The following is a 20,969-nucleotide window of genomic DNA, read 5'->3' on the forward strand; positions in this document are numbered from 1 at the left end:
TTCTCAAAACTCCATCCGGAGATACCTAATTCCAGTCTTTCCCAGAGGTATAATTAATGAAGACTATCCCATAAGGCAGTATTTCTTAAAGATCTTTCATGTACTTCTGATCACCTAAGATAAACTAAAGGTGACTATTACAGACCATTCTTCATGCTTACCATCCATCCCTGAATCCATATCCATAGCTGCCTCATAACTCTCCTCCTTCGTTACTCTTGATGGATCTCCAACCATGCTGCTATACCTTCCTTCCTCTCTCTCTGATGGCTCACATTTCACAACAGTTTTTCCCTTGGCTGGTAAATTTTTGGTGTGTCTGGGTTTGGGCAGAGATCTTGGTTCAACTTTAAAAATATTCTGCCGTGGTCCAGATGATTGTTGTTCAGTAACAGAGAGAGATAATGAGATATTGAAGGGGGATATTCCTCTTTGGTGACTCCCACAGATAAAAAGGATCATTCTTGTGCCAGTGGATTTCTCCTGGCTGTGTAACGGGCAATCAAGGATCTTAGGACAACTTATTACCCAATTCAACCCTTCTAAATACAACAAGAAGACAGACCTGAAGTTGTCTTGGTGTGCTACCAGTTGGTAAAGCTGATGTTGGAGTTCTAGAAAAATTAAAAAACAATTTTAGACCATAAATATCATGAGTCTGAATCTCCAAGGAAATAATGCAAAACTCTTTCAGAGATACATTACAATACTGCAAGAAATACTTCAAAACTTATGGTTTTCCCTTTGAAAATTTCACTGGAGCTGGTCTTGGTTGCTGAATACATGGAATAAGATAATTAAAAAATGGTAAACACCACAGCGTACACTATTGAGTTATGGATGCACGCGGGAGGTTGCTAAGCATGAAAGAAGCGTAAGAGTCGCTCGAGGCGATAGCCAAGAGCGACTCTAGCTTCTTGAGTGCTTAGCAAACCTCCCAAGTGCATCCATAACTCAATAGTGTAAGCTGTGGTGTTTACCATTTGTTTTACAACATAACATTGATACATTGTAGCCAAAGAGTTCCCTTTTATTTAACAAATCTTACGTGACCAGAAAAAAACAAGCGCGTGCGGAAAAATAGTCTTTGCATTTGCTCACATCAGCAGCGTACACCCATGGGCAAATGGGGGACGCTAAATTGACCAATCAGAGCGCGCTCTTTACTTTGGTTATGTTATAATTTATAATAAATGTGACCTCTCACGCGAAAACGTACACTAACGGCTATCCGTTCGAAGGCGTTTTGCCGTTCACTTGCCATTCACCAGCCGTTCAAAAAAATGTGCATCCGTTCGCACGGCCAGGGTTACCCGTGCAAAAGAAAATAGCATCCGTTCGCACGTCTTGGGTTATCCGTTCAAAAAAATATAGCATCCGTTCCCACGGCTTGGGTTATCCGTTCAAAAAAATTAGCATCCGTTCGCACGGCTTGGGTCATCCGTTCAAAAAAATATAGTATCTGTTCGCACGGCTTGGGTTATCCGTTCAAAAAAAACTTGCATCCGTTCGCACGGCTTGTGTTATCCGTTCAAAAAAATTTGCATCCGTTCGTACTGCTGGTGTTATCCGTTCCAAAAAACTAATAATTATTGGTTCAGCCGGTTACCCCTTGGGAAAAGTAATTAAAATTCAACAGTTCGCATGGCTGGGGTTTCGGCCGTCCGTTGAGACAAAATTCTCAACTGTTGTTCATCAGTTCAGAAAAATGCTTAGCCGCATAAACAAGTTCTATAGCAGACGTGCTTTGAAGTTTGCAATTTTCTCTTGTAATATTTTTTGAGAAGAGTTTGTTCTGAGAGGTCTGAGGGCCTCCCCTTAAATAAGATTTTTTTTAACACCTTACGGGTGACAGGAACTAAAGTGCGTATTCCGAAATGCTGTTTAAAATGAGTACACACATCAAGGACTGTGTTTTTTTCGAATCGTTCGACTTTGTAGATGTGGGTGTCCTGGAATGTTGTTTCCTTATCGGAAATTTCAGCCGTCAACTGAAATGAGCAATCTGTTCCTGGAAGTTTAGAGCAATTTTTTTTTAACTGTATTGATCGTTACATCATCTTGAGTGTTTTCAGCTTGTGCCGCGCGCGTTGATTCGAACGTACATCAGTTCTTAAGGTTCAGTGTTGTAGCTGTTGCGGGTCGCTTTCTTCTCTTTATTTCAGTCTTAAAACGACCGATTCCAAGTTAATGGAAGCGCATAATCGCATTTACTTTTTCTTGCTCCGTGTTCTAACGGATTTGATTTACTTCTGCGTGCCTTTGTAAAGCCTTGATTAAAATCATTGTCCGGAGTTATTTTGGCCCTCGGCCTATATTGTAGGGTTTCTGGGCATTTAGGCCTTTTACCGTTGAACGTGAACAAGCCACTAGCCAACGCTTACACTTTGCCAAGTCTCGCAAAGGTTTTGGGAAAGGAATGAATACTTTCTTCCCCTATTCCTCTAACTCTTTGATTGATTTTTGCCTTTTATCGGCACATCTTGAGTCTGTCTTACACTCACGCCAACAACAGTATTTGGTACCAACCATGCCACTTCCTTTAAGAACGCTAACTCTTTTTAGTGAAATTTCCTGTTGTTTTCTTTCAATTTGATTGCGCGGCTCTCAGAGCTTGCAAAGTTTTCTCAAAACATTGCAGTAAATAAATTAGTCAAAAGTAAGAAATTCTTGAAATTACGGCTGTTTCCTTGATGAGATTTACCGATCAAATTTGCTAGTCAAGACTAAATGAAATTTCAAAAACAAGGTGTCAGTCTTGTTCAGTTGGTCAACACTTTACTGTGTTTGGTGGCCCCTAAAAGAGCCGTTGTTTGATAAATTGCTCTAAGAACAGCTGTCACAAAAGTGTCGATTTTACTTTCTCCTCCAATTCATCTAGTCCCTTCAGCATGTTCTCGACACTTACAACAACAGAACGATAATTCTCCATAACAGAAGACAAATCGTGTCCTTCTGGTAAAGCTGCAGCTGTCTCTTGCAGTTTGATTTCAGTTTCCTTTAGTACCTCCAATAAATCGAGGCGTTCATTGCAGATGTACTTTAGGATTTCACGCTCTCGATCCATGCTGGCATGAACTCTTGAAATGAAGGTTTTTTTCGCGAGCGCTCAAAAATAACCGCTGTACAATCCGTCAGTCAGTTAAGTGTGCAATCTCCTCCTACAATTTGTTTCTCGCTCATGTTTGCCGCCGTGTATAAATAGCCATTTAGTCCTTTGGCCTAATTACTCCCCCAGAGATTACACTTTGCTTCGGTGTTTCAGTCTTGTTTTTATTTCATGTAAGAAAGCAACTGCTTCATTTACGCGAAAGGTCACGTCCAAAAATATCTCTTCAATGAAGCGCCAAGGTGTTATGATACGGGCAACAAAGTTGAATGCTTGGATGTTGGCCAGTATGACTAAGTCGAGTTCGCCATGTGATAGTTCCATACAGTTATTCAAATTTACAAGTACAGCTGCTTCCGAGAATTGTTGAGAACAATGACCACCTTTAATGCCCCGAGAACATCTGCATCCAGCTTGAAGAAACTGTTTCACTTTCCCCACGATTTCCTCTTTGTCAATTAATAACTCAACTTGATCGCCTTCATCCATTTTGGTGATTTGATGAGGGGTTGTAGCAAGTTTTAAATTCCATGTAGTTGTCAAGACAATGCGCTTTAGAGTGGAAGTTGATTGGCTGAACTGAACGTTGCGTTACCTTTTGCAAAATATCAAACACCACCGTGCGTTATGCAAATTTCGCTTGAGGCGAATGTTATGCTTTGACAAGTGTAGACACCGCTCGTTCTTATTGACGCAAAGAGATGGTTTCGTCCACCTAAAATAACCTTAGTTCTCTGTATCTTTGTTACTGGTAGATATTTAACGAGAAATGTGCACAGGAATGTTTGATTTTGAACTTTAAAAAACAGGTTCTGAGTTAATGTCGGAAACGCAACCGCAAAGTCGATATTCAGCTGAAAATTGAATGATGTTTGTTTTCTTTGCTCTGTGTCAAAGTAATCTGGTTGTTGATTTAAAATGATTATCATCTTTACTCGCTCAACCGTTCAAAAATTTGCCACAGCCGTTCGGCCGTTCACCGTCAGCCGTTCAAAATTTTTCTACAGCCATTCAGCCGTTCACTGTCAGCCGTTCAGCCGTTCACTGTCAGCCGTTCAAAACTTTTCCTCAGCCGTTTACCAAGAGCCGTGAGCCGTTCAAAAATTTTCCACAGCCGTTCAGCCGTTCACTTTGGACCGTTCAAAAATTTTTTTCAGCCGTTCAGCCGTTCACTTTGAGCCGTTCAAAATTTTTCTTCGCCTGTTCAGCCGTTCATGTTAGCCGTTTCAATCGCCTTGGCCATCCGTTTGTCATCCCTTCACTAGCCGTGTGTTTTGACGTTCGAACGGATAGCCGTTAGTGTACATTTTCGCGTGAGAGGTCACAAATCTCCTTTCCCAACTGGTGTAAAATGCTCAGCAGACTGATTGCCCTGATCAACTATTGCAAGGCTATGGTCTAGCAGCACCCAGGGATCCCTGACACCTTACTTTTGCTTGTGGGCGACTCAGGAATTTTAGTTTTTCATACAAAGCATGTGCTGGGCACCCTGGATTTCAGTTTCAGAGAACTGGGCTCCATTCAATTTTCCTTAGAGTGCAGCCTTGTATAATGTCTATAAAAATCTTCAGCTCCTAATCTATTTATCAAATATTAATGAAACAATATTGTTTCAAAAGTCAAACACACTGAGCAACTTGTTAGTTGACTTGTACAATGGAGAAATATGTAATGTGTATTACATAAAGTCTGAACAAAAACATTTAATTTTGTCAAGGGAGGTCTGATTGGCATCAGTGACCTTGATTTGATTGAGGACAGGAAAAACTTGGACTCAGGAGCAAACCATATTTTCCTTCTATTTTTTCAAACCACTTTCACCCAGAGTAATCAATTAGAGGGTCTATCAAAATATTAAAGGCATGCTTCCATTTCTTATGCATACCTCCACTTCGTTAAGAAGATCATTTAACAGATCATCTTCACCAATAGATGTTACTTCAGTCTGCAAAATAGCAGTTTATAGGAAAACTGTACTTAAATTGAACAATTAGTTAGAGCTTGACCATGCAAATTTCAGTGCAGCATTTCCTCCATCTACACAACAATCAATCCCATTACAGTAAAGAGAAAGCTGGCTCTCTAACTTAGAACACATTCTTGTCAGCAGATGTCAACAACTACTGACCACACAAACAAAAAATTTATGACATTTACAGAACAAAAGAACCAAACAGAATAAACTAACAATACCAGTGGAGCAAAACTAACTAATCTGGACTGACTTACGCTTCAAGAGTGTTACAGCCGATAACATTACCCAAAACTGACCAATCAATTAACAGAGACTGAGCTTGTTGCACCCAAGGGACAACAACTCAAATGCCTTTTGATTAAGTTGTTAAAATTTTGCTAGGGCAGATCCAGGGGTGGTTTGGGTGGTTCGGTCAAACCCACTAAATTATTCCTGAAAATGCTGGAAGTCATGTTTCCGAAGACCTTATTTTAAAAATATCCCGGGGGAACATACCCTTAGGCAATTCTCCGAACCCCCCTTGACTAAATCCTAGACCCGCCCCAGACTTTGGTCACTCCTTCTGACAACAGTCATTCCCAGGACTACTCCTCTTGCTTGTACAATCAGACTACACAATCACTAGTTAATGTTACTATCAAGGTCAAAGTCTTTAGTAAGAAAAAAATGTGTTCAGCACACTTACTGTTGCGTTCCCGATGCCGCAGACACATGGTGTTGTGCACCAGAGTTTGCCAGTATAACCACAGTGTTGAACTTTAGACAAGTAGAAGCATCAAACTCTTTATTCACTTAAGCTGGCAGTCTTTGTACAACACAGGCGGTAAAAACTATAGAACAGATACATGAAGGTATAAGGAAAACCGAAAGAGTACGAAACTACAAATGTTAAAAATGGGAATATTACAAGCGTAACTTCCATTGGATCTCGACTCAGGGGTAGAGAACTCCTAAACTCTGTTCGGCTCTGAAATGGTTTCTCTACAGTGACTCCTCGCAACTGAACTACTTGCTAATAGAAGGCGAATCTAGTTCTTACACTTTGACGTAGGGGAAATAGAAATGAACAGTGCTCTGTGTAGCTAGCTTCGAGCGGATAATCGCTAGTCACGGATTAGAAATCAAACAAAGCGCGCTAACGAATTTAATAGAAAGTCATTGAAAGTTTCTTAGTGTCTTTGTGCTAAAAAGGGAAGAGTTGCATAAGTAAAAAAGATTAGAGTTCGTATCCGTAAACGTGACACTTACTGTAACCTTTGCTTTGGCACTTGCAGCTAACAGCATCTTGTTAATTGTCTTTGGCTTCGCTGTTGGCTTTTTCACATTCTTTAAATGATGAGATAATAAGTAGCTTGTTGGAGTAAATATTACACAACATTATAATAATTATGATGATTTCTAGAGCACATTCTCCAACAAGATTAGAAAGATATTCACATCAACAATAGCAAGCTCAAGCATGCCGGCCTCTTTGGCTTGAATTTGGGGACACTCTTTCCGGAAAAATTCAAACAGTTTTCCATAAATCACCTCTGCAGGGGTTTCATTAGGGGCCGGGCACTGGGCAAATTGATCCATTGTGAGGATGCTTTTGCCCATCTGGTTTGATGAGCTGGAGGAAAGTTTATCTTATACAGAGGTTTAAAAAGTTTTGCCTGCCTGTGAAAACCAGTTGCCCTCCTACTGAAAACATTTAAATGAAACCCCTGCTTCTGGAAGTTACTTGAAACAAATGAAAAAAAAGATTAATTATTAATAATCAGTCACTAATTATTTATCAACTGACCAGTTGATGGCTCATCATCAAGATCGTCATCAAATATTTCTCGTCCATCATCCACATATCCAGTCCCATCTAAAAAGGAAAGCACATTCAAATCTCGTGTATGCAGACAATACCAGAGCAGAAAAAACATTGTTCATAGCATAATTATAAGGATAACATTCCCTTCCATTTACTCTGCATTGGTGTCATTAGTTAGTAATGCAAAGAAAGAAGATTTTTTTCATACCCTTGTCTTTGGCTAGAGGGATCCAAAAATTTGCAAACATGAATTCGTCTTTTAACCTTTAAACCCCTTGGAGTGACTAGCATCTAATTTCTCCTTACAATATCACCCCTGAATCACATATTAAGGTCAGGAGAATAAACCAAATGATCACCAACTAAAGACATAATTTTACTCAAATTCTCCTAGTCAACACCTTTGAAAATGTATGGAGAATATCCATGCTGACATTATTGTGTAAAGGTTTAAAAGACTTTGTAATTTATGACCCAACTTGAAGTTTGGTGTTGACCCTATAATTCAGCAAGAACCCTAAAAAGAAAACCGTTCCACACATCTATGAACACAGCTCTTACCATCATCAACAACCCAATCTTCCTCCTGTCGTTTCCTAACAATGTCAGAGTATTCATCTTCATTCACCACCTGATAAATATCTTCAATATTTCCAACCTGGTGGGAAACAATTTGAGTCTAAATTTTGGGAATGAGTGTATTAAAACCATGGCAGTATAGTTTTCCCTGTGGTGATGATTTATGTTTAGTATGCATAGATGGTCACAGAAAAGGGAATAAGCCACAATATCACTTACAACCTTAATCCAAAGAAATATATCGAAAAGTTTGGGAGATTTCTGTTTGAATATGTCATTGCTTGGAGGATGAGATGGGAGGGGTGGTGAGGGAAGTCTTTACAGGGGGGGGGGGGCATCTTCACAAAGTGACCTTCCTTAGATGTGTGAAGAGAATGAATCAGGAATTAGCGGCTAGAAGGGAGAATGAACAATCAGATCCTGCGAGTTAGAGTTTGATCCTTTTAGCAACACAATCACACGATCCTCAAACGTTCTTATAAACTGACTGCCGCTTATTAGAATGGTTTACTAGTCAACAGTACATAGCTTTAATTCATTTTCATGATGAAACATATGTTGAGGTCGCCCAGCTTTCATCCTAACCGGTCTCCAATCAAATCAAAGAAAACGATTTCAAAGATTTCAATGGCCTGTATTATCTAGCTGGTCCAGATATCACGATAAACCGTAAAAGTGTACAGAAATCAGCAACTGTTCACGTTTAGAATTATCGATCATGGCCGCTCTACTTGTGCAGTTAACTTTATACCTCAAACGTCGATCTCTCTCTCCAGTCTCACGAAATTTCCTGGTGAAGAATTCACAATAAAGTTGGTTTATTATGCACTCGAGAAAAATAGCAAAAACTAGTAAGACATGAGCAGAACTTTTTAGGGCAAAATCTCTTACCTTAATCATTTTATCAAGCGCCGAAGTCTTCCCGGCATTGCGCTTGACAGTTCGAGTAGATCGCCGCGTCGATTAGAAATCTGCCGAATAATTGACTTAAAAGTGAATAATGACTGTTGCCAGAACAAACATACATGACTTTAAATGCCAGAAAATTTACCATCTTGGGTCTCTGTTGTAGTGCCTTCTGCTGTTGAAGTTGGCGCCATCTTGAACAAACTTGAATTAACAATGGCGCGAAAGGGTGATTTCCAAATATGGTGAGCGTAGATAAAATTTGTACCTAGTAGGGTAGGGAAAGTAGATCACGAGTTAGTCGACTGTTTCACAGTTTCTGTGTTGTCGAAGTGCACTCACTGGCAAGTAATTCATGGCAGTCTCCATATAGACTCCCTGTTACCCAGTCTCCATATAGACTCCCTGTGTACCCTGTGTACCCTGTGTACCCTGTGTAACCTGTGTACCCGTGTGTACCCTGTGTACCCTATGCTGCCTGATTAGAATGTAGCATTCAGTTGATTTCTCTGCGATAATAATAATAATAATAACAATAATACTAATTTGATATTTATATTGCGCAAATTAACATACGGATATGATCAAATGCGCACCACAACACTTTTCGAGGGACTTTGGCCGGACTGCATAAGCAGTTTACAAACAATCGAAGGAAACTCATTTTTAAGATCTAGATGCCCCCTCCCCCCAATTCCCAATAAACAGGCCAGACCACATCACAGTAATCTCGTGAGTGGGTTCTTCAATGTCCCCTGCCTAACAAAATTAACTAATTAATAGATGCAGGAAACGGGACCTACGGTTTATTCGTCCTTATCCGAGAAGGCTAGAATGTCTATCCATTTCTTGATATTATAGAAAAGTAGCGCATTCTCCTCAGTTATTTTAAGACCTTGAGTGTTGGTCCGGCCGGGGCTCGAGCGATCGACCTCGACCTCCCGCACAACAGTCTAGCGCTCTAACCAATCTTCGGCAGAACTCGAAAAATACTCCGCGATACTACAAAACAAAACGTTTAATAACATATTTAAGTTATTATCCAAATGTGCTTCGCAGAGTAAAAACAACGCCCAAAACAAGTACAACTATCTCCCGGTATTTGTACTCCAGAGAGAGAACCAGTAAGACATTCGCCCGCACTGAAATAACAATTTGCCATGTTGGATAATAAATCTCATATTAGACGTTCTGTTGTGTTGTATCGCTGAGTATTTTACGAGTTGTGCCGTATTTTTAAAAATACGGCACACTAGTGTTTGGCCTCCTAGTTTTCGCTGAGAAATGCATGGCTTTACTTTCCTACGAGAGTGTCCGCTGTATATTTTCCAAATACTGCACAACTCGTAAAATACTCAGCGATACGACACAACAAAACGTTTAATAAGATATCTATATATATTCAAGTGTCTGTTTGTCGGAGAACGCTTTTCGTGGTAGCTTGAAAACCCTTTTTCAGAACTATAGGTTTGCGGAAAGGCTGGTGGTAAAAATCGTGTATGTTTTGACGGTTGACAAATGACCACATTGAGACCGTCTTGAAGCGGGGACGAAAGTTTTCAGTTCTATTTCAGAGGAGTAGGCATTCTTTTAAAATTAACAAGAAAGAGCGGTATATAATAGTGGTTATTTTTATTTGGAGAATACAAGGATGGTAAGCAGTTATGCAAATTCTAAGTGTTAGTAAAAAATGCATGGTTTCACTTTCCTACGAGAAAATCCGCTTTCTCAGTTACTGATGAGTCACAATTTACAGATAAACAGATGAAACAGAGAAAACATGTGATTTTGCAAACTCTGTGGGGAAATGGAAGTCGAGGACCGCAATCAAGTAATTGGGAGGTTTTCATACTCAGTAAAAAGCCCTAACAATAATATCAACTCACGATTTCTCCTCACACCTGAAAACGTTTCTATGGCGCCTCTTTCCAAGAAATTTCAAATAAATCTGACGTATTTCAAATAAGGAAAAATTTGACCCAAGCCTTTCATTTTCCTGCTTCGGTTTCCCTTGTAGTCGTGAAAATGATAGCGTGCGAGAACAAATCATCGAGAGCCGTAAGTTTGCCAGGAGTTCAAATTGCAGTTTTGCCACAAATAAACTAAAAATCTGAAACAATGCGTAACCGAAGTCCACACGCCAATTTATAAAGCGTTTTTCATTTCATCGAAACAGCGTGAATGCAACAGCATTGAAACGATGGATCATCTCAAAGAACTAATTGCGCCAAAAACCTTCAACAAAATTAGCTATGCCGCAGTTTTAATTTGGTTCATGATCAGCGCAGTCTTCTTTGGCATTTTTGCTGAAGTGGAGAACAGTGAAGAAAGATTTGATTTCCGCTGTGGTGGAGCGAGGAGCGAATACACCGACCTCGTCCGTGGAAAATGTTTCGAGAAGTACGAGAAACAGTACAACAATCACGGCGTTCCTATATATGGCTTCGTGATCATCAATTTCGGCCTTATTGGAATCGTATGTGCTATGTACTCCCAATCAGTGAGACATACAGTCGATCATTTGTCCTCAAGTAACCGTAACGGAGATCCCGAGAGCGGACTGTCGCACGACCAAGGGAACTCAAGAGGGCCAGAAAGAAACCGCGGACACAAACTTTTCATCGCTTATTGTTGTCAACTATCCACAAGACTTGTCTTAGGAATTCTCTTCATAGTCCTACAAACTCAGTGGCTTTATTCTTTACAGTTTTCCTCAAAGTTTGACTGTTATTTTAACTATGAAACCAATCAGCCAAGGAATTCATCTAACGCCACCCCAAACAATACTCACGAATGTTACAATCGACGAGCGGAAAAGAAAACCTTCTGGATGTATGCTGTCCTTATGGTGAATGGAACTTTTGTCGCTGGCATTCTGATTGAAACCGTCTACATTTTGTTACGAGCATGGAAAGAAAGGAGATTCATGGAAGACTCAGAGTTTCTAAAAACCCATCTAAATCCCACCGATGACAAGTCCCTTCAGGAACCTGAAAGGCAAGAAGGAAGAAGAGAACATGAACTTATTCCACTTCCGCTGAGAGAGCGTGAACACCTTTCTACCCAAGTCAGGATTTTCCAAGAGCCTCCACAAGATCCCGTTGTCGTACTTGAATCTCGAATCCAAATGGAGTCCCATCGAGAACTACAACAGCCAGATGGAGGGAGGGGAAATGAGCACTCTGATCAGCTTCAAATAATCATCACCAAAACTAAGAAAAAGATTAAAAAAGACACCGATTCTCTCGCCGAACTCCGATCACCGTTTTCAGGTCCTCCCGGGGAACAAACAGCTACTAACCCACCTCCGCTAAAAGAGCCTGAACACTATCCTAACCAAGTCAAGGTGTGCGAAGAGCCTCCACGAGATCCTGTTGTCGAGTCGAGTCAAGAACCACAGCAGCCAGATGGAAGGAACGGAAATGAGAACTCTGAACAGCTTCAAATATTCATTGCAGAAACAAAGGAAAAGATTAAAAATGACACCCATTATCTCGCCGAACTGCGATCACCGTTTTCAGGTCCCCCAGGGGAACAAACAGGTGCCAAAGATTTGACTCTGGATCAGATTTACACAAACCTCGTGGTCATTCCCGACAGGGCTATGTACCACTTTACTACAGACAGACAAGAGCAACTCAAAGTTTATCCAAAGTCGCGCAACAAAGAATCACGACTGAAAAGCCTGAAAGACCTCTTAAATGATGAAAATAAGAAAGTCCTTGTTGTTGGTCGTCCTGGAATCGGCAAGACATTATGTTGCACCAAAATTCTTAGAGACTGGGCATTTAATAGAGCTTTCAACGCAACATCCGGTGCCAAAATCCATTTTGATGCTGCTTTCATGGTGAAATTCAGGAGATTCGACTCGGTTAAGGACCTTAGCCTATGGGAACTACTGATCATGTCAGAATATTCTCCCTCAAATCACCTGGACGGTGAAGTCTGGAAGTACATCCTGCAGTACCCTAAGAGTGTCCTTATAATTTTTGATGGATTCGACGAATTTAAACATGGCGCGAACATGGCCGTCCTGAAGCCTCCCCTTCCCAGCATCGAAGAAAAGATGCCGCTCGAAATCCTTTATCAGTTGCTTGTGACCGGGAAACTCCTCAAAGATGCCTCGGTTGTGACGACTACTAGACCTACGGCTTTGAAAGGCATCGCAGATCTTAAGTTTGACAAAACCTTAGAAATTCTGGGGTTTTCAACCGAGCAAATTGAAGAATACGTTTACAAATTCGCTGGAGATGACCAACAAGCAGGCGACACATTATGGCGACACATCAGCAGCAACATGAACTTGCTTTCGCTCTGTTATATCCCTGTGAACAGCTTCATCATTTGCTCAAGTCTGTCACAGATATTGCAGTTTGAAAGTTCCGCTCGCGGTACCCTCCCTTCCAAATTAACAACGATTTACAAGATTGGAATGAAAGTGTTTTATTTCAAGCACACGAAAGAATTTCGTGACGACCGTTTCACTCGCGAACGCTTTCTTTCAGATAAACTGCCAACTGAAGTGGAAGACAAATTCGAGACACTAGGAAGAGTGGCCTTTGAGGGAATTAAAGAAGGGAAGCTGATCCTTGAAGGAAACGAAGTACGTGGAATGGAGGACAGCGCTCTCTTCCATCGCTTACCCGACCGTCAAACTGAAGCGTTTGAATACAAACCACAATTCTGCTTCATTCACTTAACAATGCAAGAGTTTTTCGCTGCGAGGCACATAGTTAATACAATGACGGAAAGTGAACTGACGGAATTTGTTTCCCAAAACATCAAGGATGGAAAATGGCAACTGGTTTTCCAGTTCCTAGCAGGACTAATGAACGATAAAGAAAACCTACCGAGCGAAATTATCACAGACCTTCTTCCTGTGGAAACTGAAAAGAAAACTGTTTACGACTATGAACTGTTGTCAGAGAGTGAAACGCGAAGGGAAGTAACCATGTGGCCGACTGCAGGAAACCGGTATTTAGCAATGACATTGTTCAAATGTTTTAATGAAAGTGATAGAATGCAATCGATAGTTCAGAGAAAACTACAACAAATTAACTTTAATGGTTTAAATTTTATTACAAGTGACCTCACAGCTGTTGATTGTTCTTCGTTAGTAAATGTAATTATGGATGTTCAACAAATTTCACATCTAGAATTGAGCTACAATAACCTGGGTCCTCTAGGTTGTTTAGAGATTTGTAAATTGTTAAAATGTAGGAAATCTCAACTGAGCTGGTTACACCTCATAAGTAATCAATTGAAAGCTGAAGGAGCAAAGTATTTAGCTGACGCCATCACAAGCAACAACTGTCAGCTACGCACGTTATACCTCTCAGACAATAACATCACAGACACAGGAGCACAGCACTTGGCTTACGCCATTACAAACAACAACTGTCAGCTACGCACGTTATACCTCTCACACAATAACATCACAGACACAGGAGCACAGCACTTGGCTGACGCCATTACAAGCAACAACTGTCAGCTACGCACGTTACACCTCTCAAACAATAACATCACAGACACAGGAGCACAGCACTTGGCTAAAGCCATTACAAACAACAACTGTCAGCTACGCACGTTATACCTCTCAGACAATGACATCAGAGACACAGGAGCACAGCACTTGGCTGACGCCATTACAAACAGCAACTGTCAGCTACGCACGTTATACCTCTCACACAATTATAACATCACAGAAGAAGGTAAGCAAAATGCACGTAGTTTAGTAAGTAAGAGTAAGTCTAAGTGTAAGCTAGATATTTAAGCCTCGGCAATTGAAATTGTAAACTGTAAACAAATTATCTGAACTACTTACTTTTCAAAATCTTACTATTCAACGTTAACTGTGAGGTAACCAGCTCAGTGACAAATTACAATCCAAAAACTTAAAACGCGAATGAAAACAAACTAGGTTTGAAAGGCGCTCACGGCAGACAGATTATTTGAACCGGATCGAAATAAAGAAAAATGAACCAATGAACATGTTTATTGAGAGGAAACGATGTCAATCTTTTTTTATGCGAACCAATAATATTGAAGTGAAAACACAGAGAGAGCCGGCAAATCTCGGACCTCTCAGGAAACTGTATCGTTTCATGATTGGTTAGTTTCGATCCTAAATTGAATGCAAGCTTTTGTATGTTTTGATCGCTTATGCCTGTCACGAGGAATAGTTTCCAGTGAAGTTTATCGAAGTTCTTTTGGAGATTAAAAGCGGATCGGATGAGTTACTTTCAGTACAGATTATAGATAGAACACATTTGTTTTATAGTTTGTTTTCCCTTTCGATTGAAGCGATCAGGTTCAAGTAATTTCATATCAACTGCCATTGAAATCCTAGCCAATTGTAAATAAACTCGTCGCGTGCTTGAAAGAAAAGTTAGTTCGGTAGTGAGAGATTTAAATCATATCAATTTTGCTTAGGTTTCTACAACTGATGTACATACTAGTGAACTTTTGTACATATTTAGCGAACTTCTGTGCATATCTAGGGCCTGTTATTTGCCCGGTCTAATGAACTGTCCATAAGTAGTATTGTACTGCAAAATCGGAAGATGAAGAATCAGCCTTTGCAGTTAAGATCTCAACTTACCAGTACTTGTTAATAGAGCCAGAACTCCCAAACCTATCAGTGTGGATTAAATTTTGTAAATGATTGTGAACTTTGTGTAGTGATCTTTTTATCCCCTATGATTAGAGACAACTTGAAAGCAAGGGGGAAGAGTGATGGGGGGGGGGGGAGATGTAGCCTTCCTAATTTCAAGAAAAAGAATACATTTACCTGAGAAATATGCCTCACGTCTCCTTAAAAAGCTGTCTTCAACATCACCTACACTTGATGGCAAACTAAACAAAAAATAGTGGGGATTTACGGCACCTTTATTAAAACCCTCACCATATCTTAGTAAGAATGATTTCCCTCCCAATAATAAAACAGAAATTCTTCACCACGTCTCAAACCAATGTGTAAGAAAGCTTTAAATGTGAATGACATGAAATAAATATCAGTCACGCATTCGCTTTAATACGTTCCAACCTAGCCACTCATTCAGAATATTGGCCAGATGGGAGGACACATGTTTTAAAAGCTTTTGCTGATGCAATGTTTATGACATGGATGGAACTTGGGAGCAAAAAAACAATCCTAACTAGATAAAAGAACTAAAACAAATCAGAGAACAGACATGAATTCCACAGGTAAAAGGAATGGCAAGAGAAGGCAAGGAAACTCCACAAAGTACTTGTTCCTGCTTAGGAAAAGCAAAACACTTCAGACTTCCTCCCAATTTTTCAACACTTTTATTCTGGATTTTTGATGCAAACAATACAAATTTATCCATTTCATTTTCCTGCCTCGGTTTCTCATATCAGTTTCCAATGAAGTTGAGAAAATGATGGCGTGCAAAGACAGATATTTGACAGCAGATGGTAACTTTGCCAAGAGTTGAAATAGAAGTTGCAAAATAAATAAATTTAAAATCTGTGACAGTGAGTAACCAGAATTTCACAACCTTCAGTATAGAGCTATATTTCCATGTAAAAGAAACGTTTAAAATGGATAATAAGTTAAATTAAGGATAATCTGCCTCATGCAATATCACATCAGAAATGTAAATCTGCATACTGTGGCCCAGTTTGAGTTTAAATTTTGCCACATAAGGCGCGCCATGTACAATAAATGATACATGCGGCTAAAACTTGGCTGATACATTACCAACAACTTGGATTTATTATCAGCAAGAGCTTTTGACCTAAAACGGGGTTATAAACTTCTTGTATCAGCTGATGAGGGTATCAACTGACACTTGGTCAACATGTAGACCCAAAGCTGCCTTACATACACATAATCCCAGCTTTAAACTTAGTTGACTTTACGTAATTATTAATTTGCCATACAATATTATTTTACATTGGTTGCTTGCTGTGATTAATTTGACTTTTGAGCAAGTGCAACACAATGGAAAATTATACATGTATTGTTGGCTTAGTGATAGAGCATGGAGCTGCAGAATCCAAAGCTCTACCTCTTGACTACTCATGAGGACTCATTTTTCCTTCTTTTTTCCACAATAATGAGGAGATAAAAAAGAACATCTTTCTCTAATATTTCTTTTGTCTGGTCTCAGAATGTAAATGCTCACGGGGAGATGCATGTCATAGAGTATCCAGTTTGGCATTGTCACCCAGACCTTTGTCCTCTTGGTTCCTAATTAAACAAAAACAAAACAAAAACAAAAAAATGGCCCAAGACTCAACTCCCTGTAGCATACATAGTTTAAGGGAAGTGGGTTTTATTCAGTAATTAATGTTGTATGTTATTAACAACACAAATAACAATTTTTTTTGTATGCAAGCTTGTTGGAACTTAACCAAGCTGAGAGTTTTTAAGAAAGTTGTTTGTTTTAATTTGCAGTCTTCTGTGAAAGATCAGGAGGAGAACAATTAAAAAGATCTTTATGTCGCATGCTTTCAAATAATTAAAAAGATCTTTAATTTACATGATTTTGAATGTAGTTAACTGCATAGAAAGAAGGCCTCATGTACTTGACAAGAAAGAAAAGGTTAAGGGTGGGGGGGGGGGGAGGCAAAATTCTGCTTGCAAAAAGTGGAAGCAACAGGAAACCAGAAGCAAGAACCAAAATCCTATACCTTTAAAAAAAGTTTTTGTCTGTCAAAACAAATCCAACCAAATTAAAGAAGATTTTCTACTGCTAAACTTTTACAGTGACAGAAGAATAACAAAGGAGAAAAGAAAGAGACAACAATTGTAGGCATCAATCCAGGGATTCAGAGAGCATCAAAGTCAGCTAAGGCTCTAGAAGGCCACGCTCTACTTTGGGGGAAAGTAAAGCAGCAGTCAATTATGTTAAATGTAAATTGTCAATCATAGATTTGTTTTCTAACCTCAAAGGCCTCTTGGATTCCAAATGTCTCATGTCCACAGATGTGCCAAAATCATACAAGATAAACATAACCATAAACATTGGAACACTTCGGAATGTGCACATCCATTTGTAGGCGAGAATTCCAACGCAGCAAAGTCGCTTCCTTCTCTTGCACAAATGTTTCTTTGTTAGGAAACGCACTTAACTCTCTTGGGACCACTGCTAGTTCTGTGGAAGCGAAAGACTATGGCTGTGTGGAAATGTGTTGCTGAACTCTTGTTGTGGTCAAACTATGTTGATTTGGGTACTGGTACACTGTCACCATCTAGTTATCTCTTATACTTCCTATGGTGGTATCCACCTGTTATAATAATGAGGGTATTTTTTATTTAGTACAGTTTCTGCAAATCTAGATTTAATTAAATTACTAAACAGATGCATAAATAAATACATAGACATAAACATAAACAGAATAAATAGATAATGATGATGGAGAGGCATCATCCAAAGGCATCCTAGACACCATACGAGGGATGCTCCCCAGTAAGATATAATATTAAAAAACAGTTATCATGGTATAGAGTTTGATATCTAAGTATTACATTGAATCAGATCTAAAATTTCTAAGTATTACCAATGAATGAAGTAACTTTATGTTTAAGGCTAGAAATACTAGCAGAATCCTTTATATTATTTGGAAGACTGTTCCATTCATTCACAACACGGATAAAAAAGCTATATTTAAAAATATTTGTTCTACTGTACATGCTAACTAGGTCAAGAGAATCATTCTTCCTTAAGTTATAATCTACACTACGATCTTTATAGAAAAGCACCTTATCAGAAATATCCATATCATCATGCCCATTCATTAAATTGAATGAAAAAACAATATCCCTGATATATCTTCTATGAAATAAACTATGTAATTTTAATTTCTTTAATCTAACATCATAATCCTCATCACAGTTAAGAATAAACTTAGTTGCCCTCCTCTGAATTGCCTCTAATTTATTGATATTGCGTTGTGTACGAGGATACCAGGTTTCACATGAATACTTGAGCAGGGGTCTGACAAGACTGCAGTATAATGTTTTCAATGTAGTGATATCTTTCAAATCTCTGCATGTTCTTAAAACACGTCTTAAATCACATTCAAAGTTCTGATTGGTTTGTGATATAATTTTCTCACCTTTGCCGTGAACTCAACTGAAGTCAGGGCTTCCAAGTATTCGTTTTCTCGACGACTTTTGGCCACAAATCGTGCATTTGTATTACGCTCGATTCTTTTCGATTATTTCCACATAGAGTGAGTTCACATCATTATTTTTGTCATCGTAAAAACATGGATCTTAGGTTAATCTATTAATCCATTGTTCAGATGCAGAGTACCGGTGAGAGAAGGGTAAAGCGTTCATGTTAGGTCCATATCATGTCCCAATAACTAATATACATTAATACTACGTATTATTACATTCATATATGTAGCCCGATATGTCCTACATAACCTTGTTCTCTCAGTTACCTTTGATCTCCCTCATTAACCCACACCTACCCTAGTTTACCCATGTTCTACTACGTTCACCCCCATATACCCTTGATTAGCCATGTTCTACCACGTTCACCCACATCTATCCTAGTTAACCCATGTTCTACCACGTTTACCCCCATCTACCCTTGTTTAGCCATGTTCTACCACGTTCACCCTCATCTATCCTAGTTGACCCATGTTCTATCACGTTCACCCCCATCTACCCTTGTTTAGCCATGTTCTACCACGTTCACCCTCATCTAGCCTAGTTAACCCATGTTCTACCACGTTTACCCCCATCTACCCTTGTTTAGGCATGTTCTACCACGTTCACCCTCATCTACCCTAGTTAACCCACGTTCTACCACGTTTACCCCCACCTACCCTTGTTTACCCATGTTCTACCACGTTCACCCTCATCTCTCCTAGTTAACCCATGTTCTATCACGTTCACCCCCATCTACCATAGGTAACCCATGTTCTACCACGTTCACCCTCATCTACCCTAGTTAACCCATGTTCTATCTCGTTCACCCCCATCTACCATAGGTAACCCATGTTCTACCACGTTCACCCTCATCTAGCCTAGTTAACCCAAGTTCTACCACGTTTACCCCCATCTACCCTTGTTTAGCCATGTTCTATCACGTTCACCCTAATCTACCCGAGTTAACCCATGTTCTACCACGTTCACCCTCATCTACCCTAGTTAACCCACGTTCTACCACGTTCACCCCCATCTACCCTTGTTTAGCCATGTTCTACCACGTTCACCCTCATATACCCTAGTTAACCCATGTTCTACCACGTTTACCCCCATCTACCCTTGTTTAGGCATGTTCTACCACGTTCACCCTCATCTACCCTAGTTAACCCACGTTCTACCACGTTTACCCCCATCTACCCTTGTTTAGCCATGTTCTGCCACTTTCACCCTCATCTACCCTAGTTAACCCATCTTCTACCACGTTTACCCCCATCTACCCTTGTTTAGCCATGTTCTACCACGTTCACCCTCATCTCTCCTAGTTAACCCATGTTCTATCACGTTTACCCCCATCTACCATAGGTAACCCATGTTCTACCACGTTCACCCTCATCTACCCTAGTTAACCCATGTTCTATCACGTTCACCCCCATCTACCATAGGTAACCCATGTTTTACCACGTTTACCCCCATCTACCCTTGTTTAGCCATGTTCTACCACGTTCACCCTCATCTATCCTAGTTAACCCATATTCTATCACGTTCACCCCCATCTACCATAGGTAACCCATGTTCTACCACGTTCACCCTCATCTACCCTTGTTAACCCATGTTTTACCACGTTTATCCCCATCTACCCTTGTTTAGCCATGTTCTGCCACTTTCACCCTCATCTACCCTAGTTAACCCATGTTCTACCACGTTTACCCCCATCTACCCTTGTTTAGCCATGTTCTATCACGTTCACCCTCATCTATCCTAGTTAACCCATGTTCTATCACGTTCACCCCCATCTACCCTTGTTTAGCCATGTTCTACCACGTTCACCCTCATCTAGCCTAGTTAACCCATGTTCTACCACGTTTACCCCCATCTACCCTTGTTTAGGCATGTTCTACCACGTTCACCCTCATCTACCCTAGTTAACCCACGTTCTACCACGTTTACCCCCACCTATCCTTGTTTAGCCATGTTCTACCACGTTCACCCTCATCTCTCCTAGTTAACCCATTTTCTATCACGTTCACCCCCATCTACCATAGGTAACCCATGTTCTACCACGTTCACCCTCATCTACCCTAGTTAACCCATGTTCTATCACGTTCACCCCCATCTACCATGGGTAACCCATGTTCTACCACGTTCACCCTCATCTAGCCTAGTTAACCCAAGTTCTACCACGTTTACCCCCATCTACCCTTGTTTAGCCATGTTCTATCACGTTCACCCTAATCTACCCGAGTTAACCCATGTTCTACCACGTTCACCCTCATCTACCCTAGTTAACCCACGTTCTACCACGTTTACCCCCATCTACCCTTGTTTAGCCATGTTCTACCACGTTCACCCTCATATACCCTAGTTAACCCATGTTCTACCACGTTTACCCCCATCTACCCTTGTTTAGGCATGTTCTACCACGTTCACCCTCATCTACCCTAGTTAACCCACGTTCTACCACGTT

The 20,969-nt window shown here is 40.1% G+C and overlaps 2 protein-coding genes and 2 long non-coding RNA genes across 14 annotated transcripts in view; 1 reads left to right on the forward strand and 3 right to left on the reverse strand.

Moving 5' to 3' along the window:
* Positions 1-285, reverse strand: part of LOC148726120 (DNA polymerase alpha catalytic subunit-like) — a 121,773-nt gene extending 121,488 nt beyond the window's left edge. For all 10 annotated transcript variants that reach the window (XR_015989234.1, XR_015989233.1, XR_015989232.1 and 7 more), the window contains exon 1: positions 146-285. The gene's annotated coding sequence lies outside the window, so the exon portion shown is untranslated. The remainder of the gene's footprint in view (positions 1-145) is intronic.
* Positions 272-10,413, reverse strand: LOC148726129 (uncharacterized). The gene is made up of 13 exons (XR_015989254.1): positions 10,260-10,413; positions 9,177-9,375; positions 8,519-8,641; positions 8,359-8,438; positions 8,219-8,257; positions 7,450-7,546; positions 6,871-6,939; positions 6,333-6,410; positions 5,770-5,914; positions 4,995-5,054; positions 723-775; positions 566-614; positions 272-360 (listed from the first exon to the last, which is right to left on the reverse strand). It is a non-coding gene; the product is annotated as an uncharacterized LOC148726129 (long non-coding RNA).
* A 160-nt stretch (positions 10,414-10,573) lies between these two features.
* Positions 10,574-15,044, forward strand: LOC148726130 (uncharacterized). Its single transcript, XM_088726586.1, has one exon. It carries the CDS (start codon positions 10,574-10,576, stop codon positions 14,144-14,146), a length of 3,573 nt encoding a protein of 1,190 aa, XP_088582712.1. The 3' UTR covers positions 14,147-15,044.
* LOC148726131 (uncharacterized) lies at positions 13,428-18,686 on the reverse strand. 2 transcript variants are annotated; one of them, XR_015989255.1, is made up of 4 exons: positions 18,460-18,686; positions 17,287-17,628; positions 15,164-15,228; positions 13,428-15,007 (listed from the first exon to the last, which is right to left on the reverse strand). It is a non-coding gene; the product is annotated as an uncharacterized LOC148726131 (long non-coding RNA). The 2 variants fall into 2 exon arrangements; XR_015989256.1 differs by lacking the exons at positions 13,428-15,007; positions 15,164-15,228 and adding an exon at positions 15,663-16,588 and having other exon boundaries at positions 18,460-18,683.
* Positions 18,687-20,969: the final 2,283 nt, after the last annotated feature.

Source organism: Stylophora pistillata, chromosome 7, assembly GCF_964205215.1.
Source record: "Stylophora pistillata chromosome 7, jaStyPist1.2, whole genome shotgun sequence".
Taxonomy (NCBI): Eukaryota; Metazoa; Cnidaria; class Anthozoa; order Scleractinia; family Pocilloporidae; genus Stylophora; species Stylophora pistillata.

Bases quoted from the DNA above. Each gene is read 5' to 3' on its own strand.
- LOC148726130 (XM_088726586.1), top strand. From the start codon at position 10,574: ATGGATCATCTCAAAGAACTAATTGCGCCAAAAACCTTCAACAAAATT.